This window comes from Artemia franciscana, chromosome 10, assembly GCF_032884065.1.
Source record: "Artemia franciscana chromosome 10, ASM3288406v1, whole genome shotgun sequence".
Taxonomy (NCBI): Eukaryota; Metazoa; Arthropoda; class Branchiopoda; order Anostraca; family Artemiidae; genus Artemia; species Artemia franciscana.
The window spans coordinates 14,466,799-14,490,645 of record NC_088872.1 but is presented as its reverse complement, the minus strand read 5'-3'; the positions used below and the strand labels follow the sequence as shown (position 1 = coordinate 14,490,645).

General features: G+C 34.4%; 1 protein-coding gene across 2 annotated transcripts in view; it reads right to left on the bottom strand.

Annotated features, from left to right (window-relative positions):
- The window catches only part of LOC136031819 (protein-L-histidine N-pros-methyltransferase-like), a 125,140-nt gene that overhangs the window by 66,355 nt on the left and 34,938 nt on the right, over positions 1 to 23,847 (bottom strand). For both annotated transcript variants that reach the window (XM_065711638.1, XM_065711639.1), the window contains exon 3: positions 22,260 to 22,450. In XM_065711638.1, the coding sequence (XP_065567710.1) occupies positions 22,260 to 22,450 (191 nt within the window). The remainder of the gene's footprint in view (positions 1 to 22,259; positions 22,451 to 23,847) is intronic.

Sequence of the window (23,847 nt, the reverse complement as noted above, 5' to 3'; positions counted from 1 at the left end):
CGAATTCTTCTTAAGCTAAGTGAATGAAACTTTCAGGAATTGATTTATATAACCAAAGGCGTGTCCAGGATATTTGTTCACGGGGAGGGTATTTTTCAGAGTAGTGGGTACAAAACGTTAAGAAACGCATCAAAAAGGTGTTTATGGGAGGGGGGTCCGGTAATGTATACAGCCGATATTGGGTCAAACTAAATTCCACCTAGCCTAAATTAAGTGAGCCTATTCTTATGCTGATTTAAAACATGTAAAATTCATTAATTCCAAATTTATCGATCTATTGTGATACATCACACAGTTCGTGGTAACGAAGGAGCGACGCGGCTCAATAGTAACCCAAACTCTAAAAAACTGAATTTTGATATCAATAGATATATCAAAAGAATCAGCAATAGGCTGATTCTCCAAATATTTAACATTCATTAAGGTTAATGTTACCTATTAAAGGCTACGAGCCTGATTTTCGAAAAATAGGGGGATAAGCCCCCTAAAAGTAAAAGAATCTTAATAAAAATCATACCATCAAATAGTTGATCGTATCCAACTATTGGTCCTAGAAAATCACGAGAGGGCTCAATCGAACGGGAACTAAAGGTTTTAGCATGACCAAAATAAATTGGAGGGCACATAGCCCCCTTCAATACCCGTTTTCTCTCGACAGTCGTCTGATCAAAATTTTGAGATAGTCTTTATATTCAGTATAGTTGAAAGGTACAATAACTATATCTTTGGATATGTGAAAATGACATGTCCCCCCAGAACTACCGGAGGAAGGGCCTCCGGAGGAAGTTATAAAATTTATCCATTGTTTACATATTCTATTTGTTATAGGGTAAAACTGAAATATTTTAGGAGGGGGATTTTCTGGGGTTGGATTTTCTACACGGAGAATTTTCCATTAAGATGAAGTTTCCGGGGGAGAACTTTCCAGGGGAAATTTTACAAGGAGGGAATTTGCCAGAATTCACATACGGAATTCGTTTTATTTATCTTATTTTTTCGTCAGCAAACCCATTTTACATCTAGAGATGCTTTGGAGGAATTCTCCAAATCAGGAGGAATTCTCGTGGGGAAATTTTCTGTGGGAGAAACTTTGCATGGGGGAGAGATAAGTATTTTCCACACAGGAAGGATTCCCCAATTACCTTAAAAAAGGTCAGAAATTAAATGAAAACAAGTCTTTCTTCAAATGAAAGCATACTAAGGAGTGTTTTTAGGCGGAATTGTAAGAAAGAAATTTTCTGGGGGAAATTCCCGGGTGTAATTTCACGGCAGAAGAATTTTACGTGGCAAGAACTTTATATGGAATAATTTTTCGTGGGAGGGATTTTCCACAAAGGAGGGCGGATTTCCTGGGATTATCTGAAAAACCAACAGATATCAAATTAAAAAAACAAGTTTGTTTCTACTGAAAGTAAACAGGAACATTAAACCTTACAACGAACAGAAATTATTCTGTACGTTAGAGGGGCATTCAATACCCCGCTTTTTACGCTAAAGTTTGACCTTTAGAAGAACTATTCTTGAAACACAAGGATTATGCAGTTAGAATCAGGACATTTTTTAAAAGTTCTTAAAAAACCTGAGCATGAAGAGAGGAGTATTGAGAAGGGGGTAGCCCCCTTAAATGTAGAATAATTTCTTTCTGTTTTAAGCTTTAATGTTGCTCCTTACTTTCAGTAGAAAACACTTGTTTTTTGTTTATTTAATGCATTAAAGCAAATGCTATTTATGCTGAAACAAATTAAACCATAAATATCATATTATAATTTAACGTATCTATTACAATACAAAAAATAATATTGCAAAAATAGCAAGATATAAAATTAATCAGACACTACTACTACTACTAACAACTCGCCGCAGCACCAAGCTGCCCGAGGCCAACACAGCTACGCTCGTTTCTCTTCCCTCCCAATCTATTCAAAGCCTCCCTTTTTACACTCTCCCAGGAAGTTCAGAATGAACTTCAGAATAGTACAGAATGAACTCTAGCCCATAGTAACCGAAATATTAAAACAAATTATCATTTATAAATGATGTAACACTCCTATCTTCTGAAAAGATTTTTAAACAGAATGTGATTAAGAATGAATGTTACAAACACGAAAAAACCCTTTACTATTAAAAACTTTGGTAAGACTATAAACAACAACTACTACTACTACTAATAACTCACTACACCACCAAGGGGCCTGAGGACAACACAGCTACGCACGCTCCTCCTCCAACCTAATCCATTTAAGGCCTTCCTCTTTGCACCCTCCCAGGAAGTTCCCATTTCCTTTAAATCTTTATTTATGACATCCTCCCAACCCAGACAAGGACGACGTGCTTTCCGTGTACCCCAGACGGTTGGCCAAAAAGGACAATCTTCGGCAATCTGTCATCCTTCATCCGTAGAACGTGGCCTAGCCATCTCGACCTTTCTTTCATTACAGCCCTAGAGAGCGTAATTGGACCACTTTTTTCGTACAGCTTACTGTTTGAAATATGGTCAGTCAGCCGGGTACCCAGAATAATCCATAGGCAATTTCTCTGGAAAATATCTAGCAAGTCTTCATCCACTTTTCGGAGTGCCCATGCTTCAGCCATATTTGACCACTGTCATCACTGTAGCTTCTAATAATCTAATCTTGGTTTCCAGACTTATCTTGCTATTCTTCCAAACTTTTTTAACTGTGAAAAAACACACTAAGCCTTGGCTATTCTACTTTTAACATCTTCACTGCTCCCACCGTCATTACTAACAATACTACCAAGATAAGTGAAGCTGCCCACCTGATCAATCTTTTCGTTACACAGCGTCATCTTTTCATCTTCACTTATTCCTAGCCCTTGTGACTTAGTCTTCTTAACACTAGATTTCAAACCCTTTCTAGCACCCTGAACTAGCAAAACCTCTAAAATTTCATTAATTTTTGCATTTTTGCCAAAATACGTTATTTCCTTTTCCTAAATGCAAAACTAGTTGAAGCCTTTGATCCCAAACCTGTAAATTTTTCTTATAATCTAAGGCCGGACAAAAATCTTCTGGTCTGTTCTGGATTCCAAAAATTCAAACATTCCAAAATCTGTTCGTTACTAACAATAAAAACAACCTAAATTTTTTTTTTTTTTTTTTTTTTTTTTTTTTTTTTTTTTTTTTTTTTTTTTTGTGCTCTCCTGCAACTTTTATGGTGTGTGATACGCCATGCAAAAAGGGAGAGACGGAGTGTTTGAACTTCATTGGATATTAGCATTAAAGTGAAATTAAGCACTGGCAAATCCCAAAAAGAAACTTGTTGCATTCAATCAAAGACCAATCGAAATGTAGAGGTCATTCAGTGAATAAAAGACCAAAAAATGACAAAATACATTTTTAAGTATCAATAATGACACAGAAGGAGATGATGCAGGAATAGGACAGGCGATGAGTTCGAGTTCAAGCTTTGGGGCCTGAATCCCTGAAAAATACATTTTAGAATTCCTTGGGCACTTCCAGATGAATTTTACAAAACACTCTAAAATCATTTTATTCTTTTATAGAATAATTCAGGACTGGTGCAAAAGGTAGATAGCCCATCAGCATACATTTCCTCCACGACTGCTTATCCCCAGATAATTGAAAAATAAATATGTAGAACGCCACCCTCAGCAATGCTATCACTAAAAATTATTTTATCCTTTTAAAAGCTAGTCAGTTTCAGCTTATTTAAACATTAGATGATTTTTCCAGTGACGTCCCAGATTCTTGAAGCAAGACTCCGGACAATCAGTGAAACAAAAAAGCTTATATAAAGTGGACTGTTGAATTAGAAATTATGGAATAGCAAATAATTTCTTAGACCACACTGAGTTTCCATTTTCAGAATTTAAGAGAAAAAAAAATGTATAATTTTGTTCCACAGTTTTATTTAAAATTATACTTGTTCTCTCTCTCTCTCTTCAATTCTGTAAGTGAAACAGCAATGTTTACAAACCTGAAATTCAAGACCCACGTACTGGCAAAACTGAGAATCTAAAACCCGAATCTTGCTTTCCAGACTTTGGAATTTTAACTCTAGATCAGTGGTTCCCAACCGATTTTGGGCTATGCCCTATTTTAAAAATCCTCATGCTTCCTCGTGATATTTAAATTTTATTATTCAAAATTTTACATGTATTCACCTGAGGAACCCTTAAAAGGCCATTTACTTGGTATATTTTTAGGTCGTCCTCTAGGCATATTTTATACTAATGAAACATAATGTCTTAATATACCTTTTATACAATGTATAACGTCATTGCACTGCCATCATGTCACTTTTTCACTCTCCAGACACATTTGAATGAGATGTCATTCACGTGAGAATTTTGTTTTCTTTTGTTCAAAATTAGTCAGCCGAGGGGTTCACTTCCTCCCCAAAACCCACCAAAATATTGCTATGGCCCACCGGTGAGCCTCCACTCCACTTAAAGAATCACGTCTCTGGATTAAAGATCCACAGTCCCTATTTTCAGTGGAACAGTATTTTTCATAGTCCAGATAAATTTCCAATCCCATTTGTCAGTGGAATAGGTCTCAGTTCAACTTTGTTTGGCTACCTCATCTTACCCATTTAAAACCAACTGATAGACGAGGCACTAATCAAATGCAATACATTTGGAGTCTGTTATTATGCTCAGTCACATTCCTAAAAACTTACATAATATTGCCACATAAATGACTGCCACATAAATATTCCTACAGAAACCCTTTAAAATTATTACAGATAGGTCCTAAATAAACCGGAGATGAACTATCTGTTATTTTGAAGAAATAGCTCGTGCGCTGTAACAGACTTGCGCAGTGAGAGGTGCCCCAGGGCCCGTTTCTCATCCCTAAATCGTACATTTTCCTGGATTTCTTGGCAGATTTGTTAAAATTATCAAATAGTTTTCTTTATTATTGGACACCCCCCCCCCGGAAATATAACCGTGTGTGTGCTTATGCTGTAATATACCTATTTAAATGCATCACTACTTCAATGTATCTTAAATGTTTCTCAGAGAAATAAACCAAGAAAAACTTTTTTTGGCACTTCTGATCTTCCTCCTGCTACAGATTTCAGATGTGTTCGACTTCATATTAACAAGGTGCATGTAAGAGAAAAAAAATGTGTTTAGTAAATCCTTCGGCAGTCATAGCTTTTTAACTACTTCTATACTATTAAGTGTTATTTTTTATGTTTTATCGCCCGGATTCGCTTGTAGTTGGACACTTTCTCTAACTAAGACCACCTCCTATCAAAACCTCCTACAAGTTCTTTAAAATTATTACAGATCCGTCAAGCCCTTAAAAAAACTGAATATGAAATATCCCTCGAAGAAATTGTTCATGCGCTGCAACAGACTTCCGCAGTGGGAGAGGCCTCATGGGCGGGTCCTTACCCCAAAATAATAGATTTTCCTAAATTTCTGGGCAGTCTTGTTCAAATTATCCAAAAGAAATTTATTATAGGACAACCTCCCCCCCCCTTCTAAAATATATCCGCCTACGTGTTCGCGCTTGAATATACCTACCTAAATGTGTCCAAATGGAGCTTCGAACCCCCTCCTCAAGTTAAGAAAACATTATACAGGAAGATAATGTTAATTTTCTCCTACAATAGGTGATATAGAAAAAAACTACTTTTAGGGGGTCTTCTTAAAACTGTTCTACAAAAAAAAAACTTCAAGTAAAAACCGCCAGCTAATTTACGTCGTTATTAAAGGCCCCAATCCATAAAAGTCGATCTATCCGCAGACTGAATAATAAGAGAGGCGATTAGGCAAACTTTTTTCTTTCCATCGGTAATCCGTTAGAAGTAGGAACCCCCCTCATTGATCTGTATGCAGAGTTTCTTAGAGTTCAAGTCAATAAGTCGAAACGAATTCTTAGAGACGACTTGATTATTTTTTTTCTCGTCGCGCGGGAAACGTAAAGTATTGATCTTAGTTTCATTTTAACGAGAGAAATTTTCTACTGTAATATTCATCTTTCTAGATGTTTCAAATTCAGCACCGCCCCTTAAAATAGATAATGAAAATACATAAGCTACTGAGAGGAAACAAGAAAATAGGTTTCTTATTTCCTTGAGAAACTACTTTTTTGAAGTTTGACAACGGGGGAAATGTATCCATATTTATTTCCCGAGAATCATCTTCATTATTTTTGTTGTGTGATTCAATTAGATTTGACGTGAAACTTGGGAATGATTTTGAATATGTGATACTTGCTTTGATCTGGATTTGTAAAAGAGGTAATAAAGTAAAAAACAAACACACACTTTATTTGTTCACTGGAAATTTTCCAAATCGGGCGTAGTAGATTCTGCGTAGACCTACATTTGCGTAGAAAACGATTTTGGAGTAAACCCATTATTCCAGAAAGGGGGAGGGCAAGTTAAAAGATAAAATAACAAAAAAAAATATGTGAAAATAGGATTAAAAAAGGGAAAAAATATTAAATAATTCGGGGTATATGCTTCCTCCTTCCCCACACGCACACAAACAAAGACATCCCCGCAAGTGCGTGCCGAAACCAATCACAAAAGGAAAATTGCGTGATTTTATATACAGGGATGGCACTCTCCCAAAAAGGGGTTCTATCTTTATAAAGATTATAAAATGAAATTCGATATACATAAGAGATCCCTAAAACCGCTGTCCACAAAATATGCAATTTCTTTTGTTTTACAAGGAAGGATGGCCTATAATTTTGATGGGAAAGCCTAGATTTTGGGAAGCCAGATTCATATAATGCAAAAAAAAAGGTTCCAAGGCGGTGAACATTTATTTTAAATTAAATGTTCACCGCGTAATTATTTTATGATCAGAAATTAAAAATATGGAAAAATTATGTTGCATAACATAATTATGGAAAAATTATGTTGCGGCGCGTTGATTAAAAATTATGTTGCGGCGCGTTGATTAAAAAAATATGTTGCGGCGCGTTGATGCACTGTGTCAATCTACATCCAACCTGCCCTATCGACTTGCTCCGAGTGACCAAGCGTCGTTTAAATTAAAATAAACTCAAAGCTATAATAAATTAGTTAGTCAAACCTAAATTAATCAACAGTTCGTGGTAACGAACTGTAGTAAGGAGCGACCAGGCTTAGCTAGTGCCAAATGTAAAAAACATATTATGATCAAATAATAACTTTCCGACGGTTCACCTTAAAGAATTTGCACCGTCCAAGACTGTATCCAGAATTTTTTTTGACGAGGGGGGTTATTTTTTCGGAAGGGGAGTCAAGTCTTGATGGTCTAGAGCTCCCAAATAATAATTATATTTAAACATATCCATACAAATCCTTTCTAAGTTTCTTCCAGTGTCTTCCTTTCTTTAGTAAATTTCATTTCCAGTAAAAGTGTTCGGCAAAGAAAAAGAAACATTTCGTGGATGAGATTTTGAGAAATAGATTCCATGAGTTTAACCCTCTGACCATGTATTTATTTTTCTAAATTTATTTTTAAAAATTTATTTTTGTTTGTAAATGGTTAAGTAAAAAGTTTTAAATAACAATGTATCAAATGTATTTAAAATAACATTTTATTTAAATCTGAATTTAAACTTTTTTTTGGCAAATGACAAAGTAAATATTTGAAAAATTATGTTGCGGCGCGTTGATTAAAAAATTATGTTGCGGCGCGTTGATGCACTGTGTCAATGCCCTATCGACTTGCTCCGAGTGACCAAGCGTCGTTTAAATTAAAATAAACTCAAAGCTATAATAAATTAGTTAGTCAAACCTAAATTAATCAACAGTTCGTGGTAACGAACTGTAGTAAGGAGCGACCAGGCTCAATAGTAAACGAAACTTTAAAAAACGGAATTTTGATGCTAAAAGATAAACAAAAGAATCGGATTTTCATGCTGATTTTAAATATATAAGTTTCATCAAATTTAGTCTTTGTCATCAAAAGTTACGAGCCTGAGAAAACCTGCCTTATTTTGGAAAATAGGGCGAAACACCCCCCAAAGTCAAAGTCAAAAATGTGGAATTTCGTATTTTTCGCCAGAAGACAGATCACGGGTGCGTGTTTATTTGTTTGTTTATTTTTTTTCCCAGGGGTCAATGTATCGACCAAGTGATCCTAGAATGTCACAAGAGGGCTCATTATAACGTAAACGAAAAGTTCTAGTGCCCTTTTTAGGTGACCAAAAAATTGGAGGGCACTTAGGCCCCCTCACACGCACATTTTTCCCAAGGTCAACGGGTCAAAATTTTGAGATAGTCATTTTGTTCCGCATAGTCGAAAACCATAATAACTATGTCTTTGGGGATGACTTACTCCCCCACAGTCCCTGGCGGAGGGGCTGCAAGTTACAAACTTTGATCACTGTTCATATACAGTAATGGTTATTGGGAAGTGTACAGACATTTTCAGGGGATTTCTTTGGTTTGGGGGGGTGGGGTTGAGGGGAGGGGGCTATGTGGGAGGATCTGTCCTTGGAGGAATATGTCATGGGGGAAGCGAAATTCAATGAAAAGGGCACAGAATTTTCTAGCATTACTGTAAAAAAAAAAACAATGAAAAATAAACATGAAAAAATTTTTCAATTGAAAGTAAGGAGTAGCCTTAAACCTTAAAACGAACAGAGATTATTACGCATATGAGGGGTTCTAAAAATGATTTAGCATAAAGAGCGAGGTATTTGGGAGGAGATAAATACCTCGCTCTTTATGCTAAAGTAGTTTTAGTAGTTTCAACTATTTATTCTAAGGCCTTTTTGATTCAGGGGTCATTCTTAAAGAATTGGGACAAAACTTAAGATTTAGCGTAAAGAGCGAGGTATTAACGAGGGGACAAACCCCCTCATATACATAATAAAAATATAAGAGTATAAAAGTTTGTTACGTAAGTTAATTCTTAAGTTACGTATATTCTTTACTAATAAAAACGTTCGTTAAAAATTAAAAGTTCTAGTTGCCATTTTAAGTAACCAAAAAATTGGAGGGCAACTAGGCCTCCTTCCCCACCCCTTATTTCTCAAAATCGTCTGATCAAAACTAAGAGAAAGCCATTTAGCCAAAAAAAAAAATTAATATGCAAATTTCATTTTAATAATTTATGTGCGGAGATCCAAAATCAAACATACATTAATTCAAAAACGTTCAGAAACTAAATACAAAAAATTATTTTTTTAACTGTAAGTAAGGAGCGACATTAAAACTTAAAACAAACAGAAATTATTCCGTGTACGAAAGGGGCTGTTCCCTTCTCAACGCCCTGCTCTTTACGCTAAAGTTTTTTACTGTTTAATAAAGTAGAATTGAGAGTCAAACTTTAGCGTAAAGAGCGGGGTATCGAGAAGGGAACAGCCCCTTTCATAACAGCCCCATGAATTTGTCATGGGAGAAGAGAAATTCCATGAAGGGGGCGCAGGATTTTCTAGCATTATTTAAAAAGAAAACAATGAAAAAATAAATATGAAAAAGTTTTTTCAACTGAAAGTAAGGACCAGCATTAAAACTTAAAACGAAGAGAGATTATTACGCATATGGGGGGTCCATCTCTTCCTAAATAGCTCGCTCTTTACGCTAAAGTATTTTTAGTAATTTCAACTATTTATTCTACAGCCTTTGTGATTCAGGGGTCAATCTTAAAGAATTGGGACAAAATTAAAGCTTTAGTGTAAAGAGTGAGGTATTAACGAGGGGGCAAATCCCCTCATATGCATAATTAAAATATACGAATACAGAACTTCGTTACGAAAGTTAATTTGTAAGTTATGTATATTTTTTACTCATAAAAACGTTCACTAAAAATTAAAAATTCTAGTCGCCTTTTTAAGTAACCGAAAAATTGGTGGGGAACTAGGCCTCCTCTCCCACCCTTTTTCTCAAAATCGTCTGATCAAAACTAAGAAAAAGCTATTTAGCAAAAAAAAAATTAATACACAAATTTCGTTTAATTATTCATTTGCGGAGAGCCAAAATAAAAACATGCATTAATTCAAAAACGTCCAGAAATTAAAAAAAAAACTAGTTTTTTTTTAACTGAAAGAAAGGAGCGACATTAAAACTTAGAACGAACAGAAATTACTCCGTGTATGAAAGGGGCTGTTCTTCCCTCAACGTCCCGCTCTTTAAGCTAAAGTTATTTACTGTTTAACAAAGTAGAATTGAGAGAAAGTGTAAAACTTTAGCGTAAAGAGCGGGACGTTGAGGGAGGAACAGCCCCTTCTATACACGGAGTAATTTCTATTCGTTTTAAGTTTTAATGTCGCTCCTTACTTTTAGTTGAAAGAACTTGTTTTTTTTTTTATATTTAACTCCACTTAAACACGACATGAAAATTTACTTTTGGGTTTTAAAATCACACTTTTTCCGCGGCACAGTATCTACCTGTTGTATAATTCTGAAACTATCCTTAAAGCTGCGTCACTTTGCGGCGACTTGTTTTCGATCACCCATTCTAGGCTGCATAAGTAAGAAATAATTTTTGTATCAACCTAACCCTGTCTCAACTAATCCGAATCTCCTTACCAAAACTCTAAAAAAAAAAGGAATTTTGATAAGAATACATAGATTACATCAAAAGAAATTGCTTTTTATGCTGATTAAAAAAAGTAAACCCCCCTTAAAAGGGGTGGGATCATAATAAAGATTAAATCTTCTAAATCAACATGTTTAAGAACGCTAGATGTGGAAATTTCAATTCCCTGCCTACAAGCATACGCAATTTCTCATTTTCCCTGAGAAGAATGTTCAGTAGGAATGCCAGTTATTTTTCTTTTCTTTTCCCCAAGGTCTATGAAACAAGCCTTACATCAACCAACCCTGTATGTGGCAGTCCTGCTAAAAAAAAATCTAGCAAAAGGTTGATTCACAATGGGACTTTACTAATACCAAGATTCAGCTAGTTCTACTTTAAGCCAATCAGATTTTTCATAGAACTTTCCTGACGGGCTGACAAATTTTATAAAATAAAAATTTCATGGGCTCAACTTAGCACTAGCTTATTCCCGGTATTAGTAAAATTTCACTGTCGATGAGCCTTAAGAGTATCACTATGTCCAGTTTTTCAGACCACATTTGCAAAACTGTGTTGCAACATATAAATTTGCTGTCTAACATGAAATAGGAGAATGTCGTAATCAAATATTTATGGGAAATAAAACGTTTTTGTGAGGGTGTAAAGAGGGAGGCTTCGAAAAGATTGGTATGGAGGAAGAGTGTGCGTAACTATGTTGACCTCTAGCGGCTTGGTACTGCAGTGAGTCGTTAGCAGTAGGCTAGTAATAGTATCAGTGTCTCCAAACTAAAATGTCAATTGACTTGTTCGTGAAAATACGCCGTAAGTTTTCCAGATGCATATATAATAGGTTACAAATTCATTTTTTTTCAAAAGGATAAAATTTTGCATCACATGAGGTATGCATATGAAAAACCACAACAACTATAATTCCCTACCGATCCTACAATCTCAATATTTAAAGTAACATTTGCGCAAATGCGGCTAGACAATTCATTTCAAAAATTTAAATTTTAACTAGAAAACATTCCAGATGAATGGGTTTCCTCAGCCCCAAAGAAGCTAAATGGAAATGATATTTCCATTAGAAAAATGGAATTTTAATTTTAGCTATTTATGCGATTCCATTTCTCTGTGGGAAAAGAAAGATTTGTATGCAGTCCTCTGGAAGGAAAATAGGTTTCAATATCAAAATAGAATAGACGTTCATGACATTACCTAACAGACAGAAAAGATAACCAAAAGTAAACAAGACAAAAGCAAAGACAAATAAAATTGCTGTCTAAATAGAAAAGAATGAAAATTCAAATGAATACTTGTGTTCAGTAAAAGGTAAAAAAGATAAGGTAGGCAAAAACACACCTTAATAAATATCAAGTTTAATCCATGTGAACTAACAGAAAAAAAAATTATACCCAAGTATTATGACCAGTAAAGGTATGTATACAGGGAAGGGAGTGATTCAAGGTCTTAGCTAGTGCCAAATGTAAAAAACATATTATGATCAAATAATAACTTTCCGACGGTTCACCTTAAAGAATTTGCGCCGTCCAAGACTGTATCCAGAATTTTTTTTGACGAGGGGGGTTATTTTTTCGGAAGGGGAGTCAAGTCTTGATGGTCTAGAGCTCCCAAATAATAATTATATTTAAACATATCCATACAAATCCTTTCTAAGTTTCTTCCAGTGTCTTCCTTTCTTTAGTAAATTTCATTTCCAGTAAAAGTGTTCGGCAAAGAAAAAGAAACATTTCGTGGATGAGATTTTGAGAAATAGATTCCATGAGTTTAACCCTCTGACCATGTATTTATTTTTCTAAATTTATTTTTAAAAATTTATTTTTGTTTGTAAATGGTTAAGTAAAAAGTTTTAAATAACAATGTATCAAATGTATTTAAAATAACATCTTATTTAAATCTGAATTTAAACTTTTTTTTGGCAAATGACAAAGTAAATATTTGAAAAAACAAATTTGTCAAATGCATTTCTACTACCCAAGTCTATTGATTCTATATATGAACAATTTTCACCCTAGTAAGACACATAGTCACCGTCCAGGCACGTACGCAGGAATTTTTTTCGGGGGGGCCAAAACCTTCGAAACAGCAGATACAAAGTAGCCCTTTTTTATTTAGTAACTAAATATTTGCAAAAAGCACGTATATCGGAAAATACAGATTAACTTTAATCTGTAATATTGTAGCGGATGGGGGGAAGAAGGCTGAAGCCTTAAAAGTTCATAGCAATTTAGAAAAGTGATTAATCTACTATATCACACTGAAAGGGAGATTTTAGGGTTAACAGTGCAATATGGGTGCTGTGGGGGGTAGTTCTTCAATTGCAAAAACTTAGATTTTAATGAAAAATGATAGTTTCTAAAATTGATCCATTAAAAGCTGTACTTTATCCTGAAAAGGGGGGGATAAACACCCTAATATCAAGGATAATTCTATTTTGCTGTGGAAAGCAAACTCTCTTTACAAAAAAAAAATAACAGTACAATTGCTAATTACTTCAAAGAGGGTAAAAAGTTACAAATTGGCTTCATCCCTCAAAATGCGCTACTTCCCGAGATAAATTCGTACACATGAGCCTATCCTGGCAGTTTTAATCACAAGACCAAAGCTGGAACCCAACAAGTGACCAAGGAATGAACTAACAAACTTATGAACTAGGATCAAATCTCAGAGCAACCACACTGGATAACATCGGTTTATTCAAAGTAAGTAATATTTTTGACTTGATAAGATTCTTCTTTAGAAACTGAATTTAACAGAGTAGAATGTTTAATATGGTTCAATAAAACTAGTGGCACATCCAGCGTCCGGGTTCATAGTCGAGGATACTCCCATCTCGAGGATACTAAGGAAGCAGAAGCCCTTCTCCCAAATTTTACAAAATATGTGTGTTTTGTTACAAAAGCTCCTCGAATACAAACTGGTAAAACATAAACTCCATCCGTAAAACATAAACAAATTAACAAACAAAATAAACAAACATAAACATTAATAACGGGAACAATAAGAGTGAAAAATAAAAAAAAGGTTTTCAATACAAAAATATTAATAGATGTCCGATTTTTTCGGCTTCACATCCTGAAGCCGAATCAACGAAAAAAAAACACGATAAACAAGACATATGAAGAAAACAACAAATTTCTTTACAAAAAAACGAAAGAATACTCACATTTCGTTTTTTTCTTTTTTTGCATTTTGCATAGCATTTGTTGTTTTTCTTTATGAGTTTTTCTTAGTCTAGCTATTTTTCCGTCGATACAGATTTTTGGATGCAAAGCCGAAATATTGAGACTTTTATTATTATTAAAAAAAAAACTTTACATGCTATTAATATATTTTCGTTTCAATTGTATATGTGGTCTAAGAAATTCTATGAAAAATCTGGTAACCAGATAACTGGTAAATTAAAATCCGAGCAAACAGTACATTTTATTTTGAATTCTCCAAGCTATAGACTTAATCACTTTTGTCTCAAATATAGCCATTTACAGGCCTAACGTCTTTCCGTGGACTTCATAAGTAATTAAACTGAACTCCCTTAAAATTGAAGATCGGGTGAAATCCAAAAGATATTGACATACGGCGCTGACATAATAGGATATTTACAAACTTCCTGACCAGACACTCCATTACCAAATTATCAAATTAGATGTAAAACTGAGACAAGAAAATATGGCAGGAACTACAAGGAACTGTGCCCTGTTCGTCGTATTTGTACTTCACTTTTGGTAAAAAAAACAATGTTGCCCCGAGTCTGACTCCAAGGCACCATTCTATATCAATTGGCGAATCGCTTTAACTTTTATGGTTGTAAAATACACTTTCTGTTTTCTATTATCAAAATTCTGAAAAAAAAATACACCATGATCCTTAGCCTAGGAAGCAAAGTTCGCTTCGACTTAAGTCAAAGAAACTTCTGAAAGAGATTCAACCGTGAACCTATTTCAAATAGCTTCATGTCGTACAATCGATACTACACAGTAGCACGACTTTGTGATGGGCTGGACGGCCATGATCCTCCCTTGTTTGTCAAAGAAATGCAGTAATTCCGCGGGGAAAGGCTACTTTAGCAAGAAAATCGACTATTTCGGGTCATATGCCCCAATATGTCTCAAAGGTCCTTCTCTTGGTATAGGTATGACATCCCTGCAAGGACCTACCTTATGAGGCGAAGTGACAAATAGGACAATGTCAGGAGGTAGTTTTCTGATCCATGACAAGTGATCAAATAACGTTTGGTTTAGCAAAGATATAGAGTATATGGAAAAATCCTTAGAATTGTATTTCGTCGGGTAGCATTTGCACTTATTTTTATTTATTTTATTTACCTGTTTTTTTCCATATATTTTATTTAACTGAATATCTTATACCCAAGTATAGAACGGATAGTGAATCAGATCTCACTAAAAGCATCTTAAAGTCTCTCCCTCAATTTTGGGTGGTTAACAAAAAAAGCCGACGTTGAGGTCCGAACTACATTTTTTAAATATCACTCCCACTAAAAGCGTCTTTTCGAATCCTTAAAGGCAAATAGAGAGAAATTGATTTCAGTAGGAAGAGGCGAAATTTCGGAGAGACAAATTATTAAAACATGTAAGGAATTACAGGCCAAACCGTAAGAGCCTAGAGAAGTGAGGCTAGAGCCGGCCCCTATCACCCTGCAGAAGAGTCTGTTCTGAACCCACACATTTTTTTTTTTTTTGCACTCAAGACAATATTCACCATACACAAATGTATTACTATGGGGTCATCGGTTCATAAAATCAAAACTTTAGCGGGGAGGGGGGGTGTTTACATTTTTTTCAAGGTAATTTTTGGCACCCCAGCAGGTGGGCTGTAGGTCCAAACTTTCTTCTTTTACCAGTTATTCGTAAAAGTGAATTTTACATTTCTCAACAAAATTCCCCTCCCCCTTCTTGGTGTTCAAGTATAGGTGCAGTTATAGAGCCTTTGGGACCGCCTCCCTCCTGAAATATAAAGATTGCTACGGATTGTTCTCAAAAAAGAAACGTTTTTGCCTATCTAAATGAACAGGACATTTTTTATAAACTGAGAAAAAGGACAATAAGCAAAATAATAATATATTAATCCAAAGAAATTATAATTGCAGTCAAAATAAGACGAAATTTCCTTCCTGCGAGGAAACACCATGGATCACCAAATTACACAATGAAAATAAAATTACCAAAAAGCGGCAAAGATTGCCGACCTGAATTATTAATACAAAAAGAAAAATGGTTCGTTAGGTTAGTTACGAATACAGCCGCTTTTTCCGTTAATTTCCTTTCCCTTCGCATTCATAAAGCGTGAATAAAAACTTTAGAATTATGGAAATCGACAGGGGTGAATTAGCTAGGTCTCATGTTATACAATTCCTACACTTTTTTCAACATCCCCTTTCCATATTTTCATCTGTTCCCCTCCTGTCAAAGGACTCATTTAGGACTTGAGTATCTTTTTAAAATCAATGCATGCTTTTACTATAAAAAAAAACTATGGTAATTAGAAAAAAGGGTTTTGAGAAATACATCTGCACCCCCGATGCATAGCTAGTGGTAACTTGGGTATTTCATAAACGCAGTAAGTCTTCCGTTTGTCAAAGGACAATTCTTTTGTTAAATAAATGGCATTTTTTATGTCTTTCCTAGGGTTAACCACACAATTACACCAGCTGTGTATATGCTATAGACTCGTGCCACGCGCATGTCATGAAGAAAAGTTTAAATTAACTGCATGGAATGATTCAAATTTATTGCTTCAATAGTAGTGATTCAAGTTTATTTTTGAAAGAATTCTTACAAAAAAAAAAAAAAAAAAAAAAAAAAAAAAAAAAAAAAAAAAAAAAAAACTCGAAATGGTAGTTTTAATTAAAAAATTAAAACTATCAATTAAACAATTAAACTATAAAGACGGAGATATATATATATATATATATATATATATATATATATATATATATATATATATATATATATATATAATATATATATATATATATATATATATATATATATATATATGTATATATATATATATATATATATATATATATATATATATATATATATATATATATATATATATATATATATATATATTGCAATACAAGTGTGTATTCTTCTGATGAGCCCTTGTGCAAGGTGGTCGCTTTTGAATTATTTGTCTAATCTATTGTTTTTAATATTCGGTATATGACGACTTATACTTACTTACGACACGACTGCTTGTCCATGGATTATTCTTTGCGGTTGATTGTGTATAGCTATGCTGTTTGACCTATGTAATTGGATGGATGAGTAAGGTTAAGGCCTCGTTCAAGTACTGATCTATTTAAAATACTAAAGTAGGAAAACAGTCTTCCTTTCTCCTTCTTTTTTTTCTTTTTTTTATTTTTATTTTTTTTTTAGTGGATACGGTGAAGGTGTACTTTTTCATAGTTGAAAAAGTTAAGGGAAGGATAGGAAGATAAGCCTGAAAACCAAGATAAGAATATTGGAAGCTAAAGTGACAACGGTGGTCAAGTATGAGTCTGAAGCTTGGGCGCTTCGGAAGACGGAGGAGGATTTGCTAGATGTTTCCCAGGGGAATTGTCCACGGATATATTTGGTACACCTTTGACTGACCGTATTTCAAAAAGTAAGCTCTAAAAAAATGTGATTCTATTCTATCCCACTTTCTAGAGCTATAATGAGAGAAAGGTTGAGATAGCAAAGACATGTTTTGCGAATGAAGGACGAAAGGTTATATATATATATATATATATATATATATATATATATATATATATATATATATATATATATATATATATATATATATATATATATATATATATATATATATATATATATATATAAACATGTGCTAAGCTTAATTGTTAGTATAAGGTAATTACAAGGAAAGAATAACAAATTCAAATGATTTGATTGGTTGGCTACAGAATACCTCTGACAAGTCGTGAAGCAGAAAAACCAAGATGAATATTCTTCGACCCATTGATGGGGGCTGACACTGTGTGTAATTTGACTAAAATATCCCCACCAAAACTTTCAAACACTGCATATTTACGATGCTATCTTGTAATTTTCTTTTTTACAAATTTACCCCCAACCCGTCCCCGTCCATCCAATATATAGCATACGCCCACACACTTGTATTATATTACAGTTTTGGGTATATGATTATAATTTGGTGCAAGCAGTATTTACCCCCCCCCCTTTCGGTAACCATGGTCATTCTGTCATATTCCTTTACTTTTTTTTTTTTTAACACTGTATCTGGACTATAAAAAGGTAGATTACAGATTCTGTGTATGTATCCGCCTTTTCAAACGGTTTAAGTCAACAGAATCCGAGTATATCCAAGTTCAAAGATAAAAAGTAAATGATCCGAACCATCTTTTGTATTTCAACATCGTCCAATAAGCAAACAGTTGCTTTGTCTAGGGGAGAAATCTAGAAAAATTTATGGTTTCAAGTCTAGTATACCGGAGGTCATTTCTTGACAGCCCTTTTTTCCCTGAGAAGGGGATAAGACAGGGAAAAAAATCCATTGTCAATATGATGTGAAAACTAACAGATTATACGCTTTCAAATGACATGCGATTTCACTTTCGTTAGAGAGCTGAAAGCCGAAGGAATCCATGGATATTAAATTTATTATGAGCAGTTTATTAATTTTTTCAGATAATTTCCGCCTAAAAAATGATTTTATTTGATTAGTGACTTTAGATAAGGTATTCCAGACTAGGAAACCACGCATACCGTACACATAAAAAAGTCGATTCAGGCTCTAAGGCAGGAAATGTAGGCTCAGAATGAAAAGTATGGAGAACTGATTAAAGAAAACGAGGAGAAAAAAGTTCTTCTCCTGAAAAAAAACCTCATCTACCGTTTCAAAGCAAACTCATGAAGAATTATTAAATATTAAATAAAAATACTTTGAATATTTATTTTTTTTTATTTCTTTTTTTCTGTGCCTTTATATTGGGCCGAAAATAAAAAAAAACCACGTTTGCCAAAAAGGCCCAAAAGGCATTTTCGCGTAAGTAGTGTTTGAACTATACACGTCAGCTGTTCCATACTAGCTTAGCACTAAATACTTGATGGTTCATAAAAACAGTTTGAAAATAAAAAAAATCTCACTATTTAAAGGAAATTTTACATTAGATCCAAATAAAGTTTAACTTTAATTCAAACTCAAATTTAATAAAATATATAATTAACCTTCTTTGGCCATTTTCCAATTTTGCTTGGCAACACTACACAGTCAGTGGCAATAGCTTTAAATTCGTTTTGGACGAATGTCCAAGGACTAAAGATTCTCTTTTCAGATTCCCATACTTTTTGGGTCACGTGTAAGAAGTCCTGTACACTCAAGATAGACAGGACACAACCTCTTCATTTAAAACTTGATTTGCCACCACCAGCAAAACAAAATCACTGAAAAATCACCAAATTTGAAAAACAGAAGTTTGTGCAAATGTGTTTGGTTTTCTGAATAACAAAAAAGAAAAAAATCACCTAATTTGGTCATAAATCACCGGTAGTGCTTAAGGCAAAAATCTGATTAGAATCAAAGCTTATTCAAACATTTGAAGGCCGCTCGACCTAGGTTGCAATAGAATTGACCCAAAAGGTATAATACACGGCAAAATAGGTAAAATGGGGTAAGATAAACGGTTCTACAGAAGAGAAAAATGAAAAAAATTCCATCTTTCGTAAGTGCTGCCTAAAATTTCTAAAAATATATTCAAATTAGGGAAACATCTGAGCTGAGCTGACACATAGATTTATTACCTCGCCTAGAAAACAACGTTGCCAAAGCGGTGCAATTGTACCATCTTTGGTACAATTTAGACGTCCTGGTGCAAAGTGGTAAATTTGGAATTTTTTTAGGTACAATCAAATTTTCGGGTACATTTCGGTTTTACTTGCTCCTTTCTGACTAGTATATATCTTCCAAGTTTTAGTTTATCGAAAATTTTCTTCTTGTTAGGGCAAGTTTTTAACCAGCTATTTAGAAGGTATCAATTAATCTCTAGCGGTATAATTTTGGTCAGAGAACTGGCACAGTTTATTTCAAAGCGTTGGCAACGCTGCCAAGGAGTATACTGTCTATAATCTATTAGAAATTAATTATTCGTCTCTGAGTTGCTCAGTGGTAACAAAGCTCAGAAAATTAGAGTAAAAGTTCCTGATATGCCGATTTCAATCAAAGAAACGTTCGACTATATAAGCAACAAGGCATACTCAGCAAAAAGCCAAAAAACATCTAAAATCAATCGAGACTTCAAAAAATCAAAGAAAAAAACAACGAGAAACTAAGATATATAGCAAAAGTAAATTGAGGATCAAAACGCAAATATAAGGTTAAGTAGCAATCTAGAAAATTATGCAGTCCGGCTATCAAGGTTATTAAATCCGAAAATTATCTGGAACCCAGCTCTTTCTTTTTTTTTATTCTCTAATGACATATTACTGCTCTACAGGCGAAAAATGTATCCTATACTTTTCTTCTCTGAATTTCACTGACCTAACATCGTGTTTGTTAGTTTTTTTCTCATATCTGTATACTTAAAGGGTAGCCTACCCCTTTCAGGCCATCTTCTGTCGTGGGCACAACTCATTCTGGTAGAAAGTTGTTTTTATGATGTCCGTAGAGACAAGATGAACCACTCGGTAATATAACGGTTTTTACGTTTACTTGAGAAACAGCAATATGTTTTCATAGTATGTGAACTTGTCATTTTGCTTCAGAATTATGTCGGGCTCTTTAAATTCAATGTGTGTGCATTATGTTTTTTGTTTGAAATCTTACTTTTTTACTTTTTCAATTACATATATACATGCACATTTGTTTGCATTGCAATACTCAGAAGACCCGTGAGAGCGATACTTTTAGAGTTCAGTTGATTTTTTTTTCTTATTCATAAGTTTTTAATAAATTAATTTACTATTTACTATTATTACTTCATAGGATATCTGAATAAGCTTTTATATAGCTTTTTTTTTTGTTTTGAGCACCAAAGATCAACCTATCAGACACTCAGATAATGGAAATGCCCGTTTTCATGCATAGCATCTATTATATGCATGTAATGCAGCGGCACTGGTTGTTTGAATAAGAGGCAGATGTGGTCTTGGCATGGAGTTTTCGAAGTAAGATTTGTTAGTATACAGTTTGAATCATTGTGAAGAAACAAAAATTTCACATTTCTGTCCCAAAAGATTTACCCAATACTAAAGACTGAAATATAGGAATAAAACTACGCTTAAAAATGGCCTTTTATCTCCAAAAGCAAATAAAAAATCCTGCCAAGGCCGTATCTAGAGAGGGGCTAGGGGTTTGACCCCCCCACCCACCTGAAACGCTTGTCCGAAAACGTAAAAAAAATTAATATAAACAAATTTTATGCGTTTTTTGAAGTTCTTTTGTACTCCTCCCTCCAAAAAAATATGTTTGTAAACCCCCCTCCCGAAAAAAACCTTGATACGGCCCTGTTCCTGCTACCCAAAAGAATTGAATATTTTAAGACAAAAGATGAAAACGTGGGGAAGTAAATAGTCAGCAACAATATGCAAAATATTATAAATATTGAGTAACTATTATGTCAATACTATGGCACAATATTTAAATACTGTATGTCTATTCGAGGGCAATTTTCTCTGTTATGATCGCCCCACACTTTCACTTTCAGTCTTAAAAATTTCAAACTTTTGGGCAGCATAAAATTTGCTTTTTTACTTTTTAATGCATCAAAAGTTAAAGTATTAAAAATTCATTGTTATCTTAATAACTTTTCTGTCAAGGAACAAATTCTGCAAAATTAATGAGATGGAAATTACCTGTCCGGAAGCGGTACGTTACCCTATCTTAAGTCGCTCTTTGGAGTTAGTGATGACAACCTTCTCGTGGTTTTCCTGAGAGCAGAAGGCACAGATACGGGGGGGGGGGTACTATTGCAAATCACAGTTACCGTAAGGGTAGTTGCCACCAGGTTCAGTGTCTGACAATGAGGCAAGGTATAAAATGAATACGCTTCCGACAATGGATAGAGTGAAGGCAATGATGGCTGCCAAAACCATGCCTAGGAAAGGGACCCAATCCCTCTAGCCATAAGAAGTGCGGACTGTTGCGCAAGAAAAGATCCCTTAAGGAGCAATCTGAGGTGGGAAAAAGAAGTTCTCTCACAGCTACCGGGTCTAAGAGGGAGGTGCCGCTTGCTGCTGATGGCTGACCCAATCTGGTCTGAAGCTGGCAGTTGAGGTTCTAAGAAATGAGGACAACAATGGTTCACATCTTAGCACTAACAAGGAAGGCTCTTCTACAAATGAGAAAAAAGATAGTCAAACTCAATCTTAAAATGTCATGACCAAAGGGTGCCAATAATCCAGCGGCCACCGGTGCTATATTTAAAGTTATTATTCTTTTCTCTTTTTTTGTGTGTGTGTAGAGGCACTGAGTCTTTTTGGCCTGGCCTCAACTCAGTTTTGCAAGTTGGCCCATAATAATAATCACAAGCAATCAACCACCCCTTGTACAAAATATATGCTTCCAGTCAATTCAAAAGCAAATAGCAATTGAAAAAATGGCATAAAAAGGGGCCAAAATTGACAGGCGGCGAGAGGAAGCGTAGTTAGAGTAACGGCTCTCAGGTAAGAAAAATATATCCCAGGCAAAGCGTTCGACTAAATTATTTTCTGTCGAATACCATATTTCAATACAGGTAGTATTAATAAAAAAATAATAATAAAAAAGATAAATTGCTGACTCACCCATTGATGGAAGTTTGTGTAAGAAAAATGCTTAAGAAAGCTCTTGCCAAAACATGAAAGAGTTGTATGAACATCAATTCAGACTTGTTTAAGGAATTTTCCAAAAATTCTTCTGTTCCCGTGTCTAATTCAAGCTGCATAAATTTTTCTCCAACATAATCGGGCAAATACGATAGATCACAGGAATACCACTAAAATAGAAGAAAACGAAATTATTTCTTGCAAAGCTCTTACTTATTAATAAAATAAATATATACAAAAAAATTCTTGCTATGAAGATTATCACAGTTTATTAAGAACAATATACCCAATTTGCGTTTTGTAATCATAAAAAGATGCAATAAAACATTAATTAAAATGTATAGTTCAAACTATATAAAAACGACGATTAAAAAAAAACAATTTGACGTTGCTTGCTAATGCCAGAAAAATTATCAGTTAAAGGAACAGGGACCGTAACATACACAAGAGAGTGACGTTGTGAGGTAATAATGGACTGTTTATGCTTTCGATGAACACTTAATAGACTGAGAGACATGAGGATATAACAAGGGCTAATACAAGAAGAGGGGGTAAAATATTTATTTCCAGAGATATTCATTTAATAAAAAATCCCAAGAAGGGAGATAGTCCGGCTAAAGAGAGAAGATTGAATGAAATCGAAGCTTTATAAATTAATCTGGCATTATTATTCATTTGGGCGAGGGAGTATGTCCCCTTTTGTGTGAATATATCATATTACCAAGAATCGAGTCACTTGAGGACATCACAGCTGCGCAGCTTCATCGTCAACTGTAAAATGTGACTTAACAATTTTAACCTTTCTTTCACTGCAACTTTAAATAGAGGATACAACCATATTTTGCATAGACCACGGTTCAATATACTGTTGTTCAACTGCATGACGAAGGAATGACTGATAATAGACACTCCTTCTGGAATACATCTAACATATCTTCCATAACTATTTGAATCACCCACGTTCCAGAGCCCTACCACTATCACTATCTACAATCATGATCTTAGTTGTAAGACTTATATTCATATTCTCCCAGACATTTTTCAACTCTGAAAAAAAACAAAAAAAACGCCCCGTATCTTGGCTGTTCTACTCTTTACATCTTCCCTACATGCCTAACCACCCCCAGTAGCACTACCTGGGCAAATGAAGTTGTCTACTTAGTCAGTTTTCTCGATATCTAACATCACCTCGTCATCCAAATTTATGCCTAATCTAAGCGACCAAGTCTTCTTAACATTGATTTAAGCTTGAATCATAGAGATTTATTTCTGCTGGCTTTCAGTTTTAATATGGCACTTCTGTTTTAGTAGTGCCATAACTGAATTATTGTTTGAGGAATATTCTTAGCACGTCGATGGAGTTTATTTTTATGTGTTTGTTTAATTATACCATATAGTGTTTGATTATTGTGTCATATGATATATAGATGTAGGTGTTTGAGGTTGGAGTTGGCTTAACGAACCGATAGGTATCTTTTTTTTCCTTTTTTTTATTTTTTTTTTAATTTGTCTCTAATTAAAGTGATACTCGTGAAAAAAAATATGGCTCTTTGCTCTTCTTTGATTT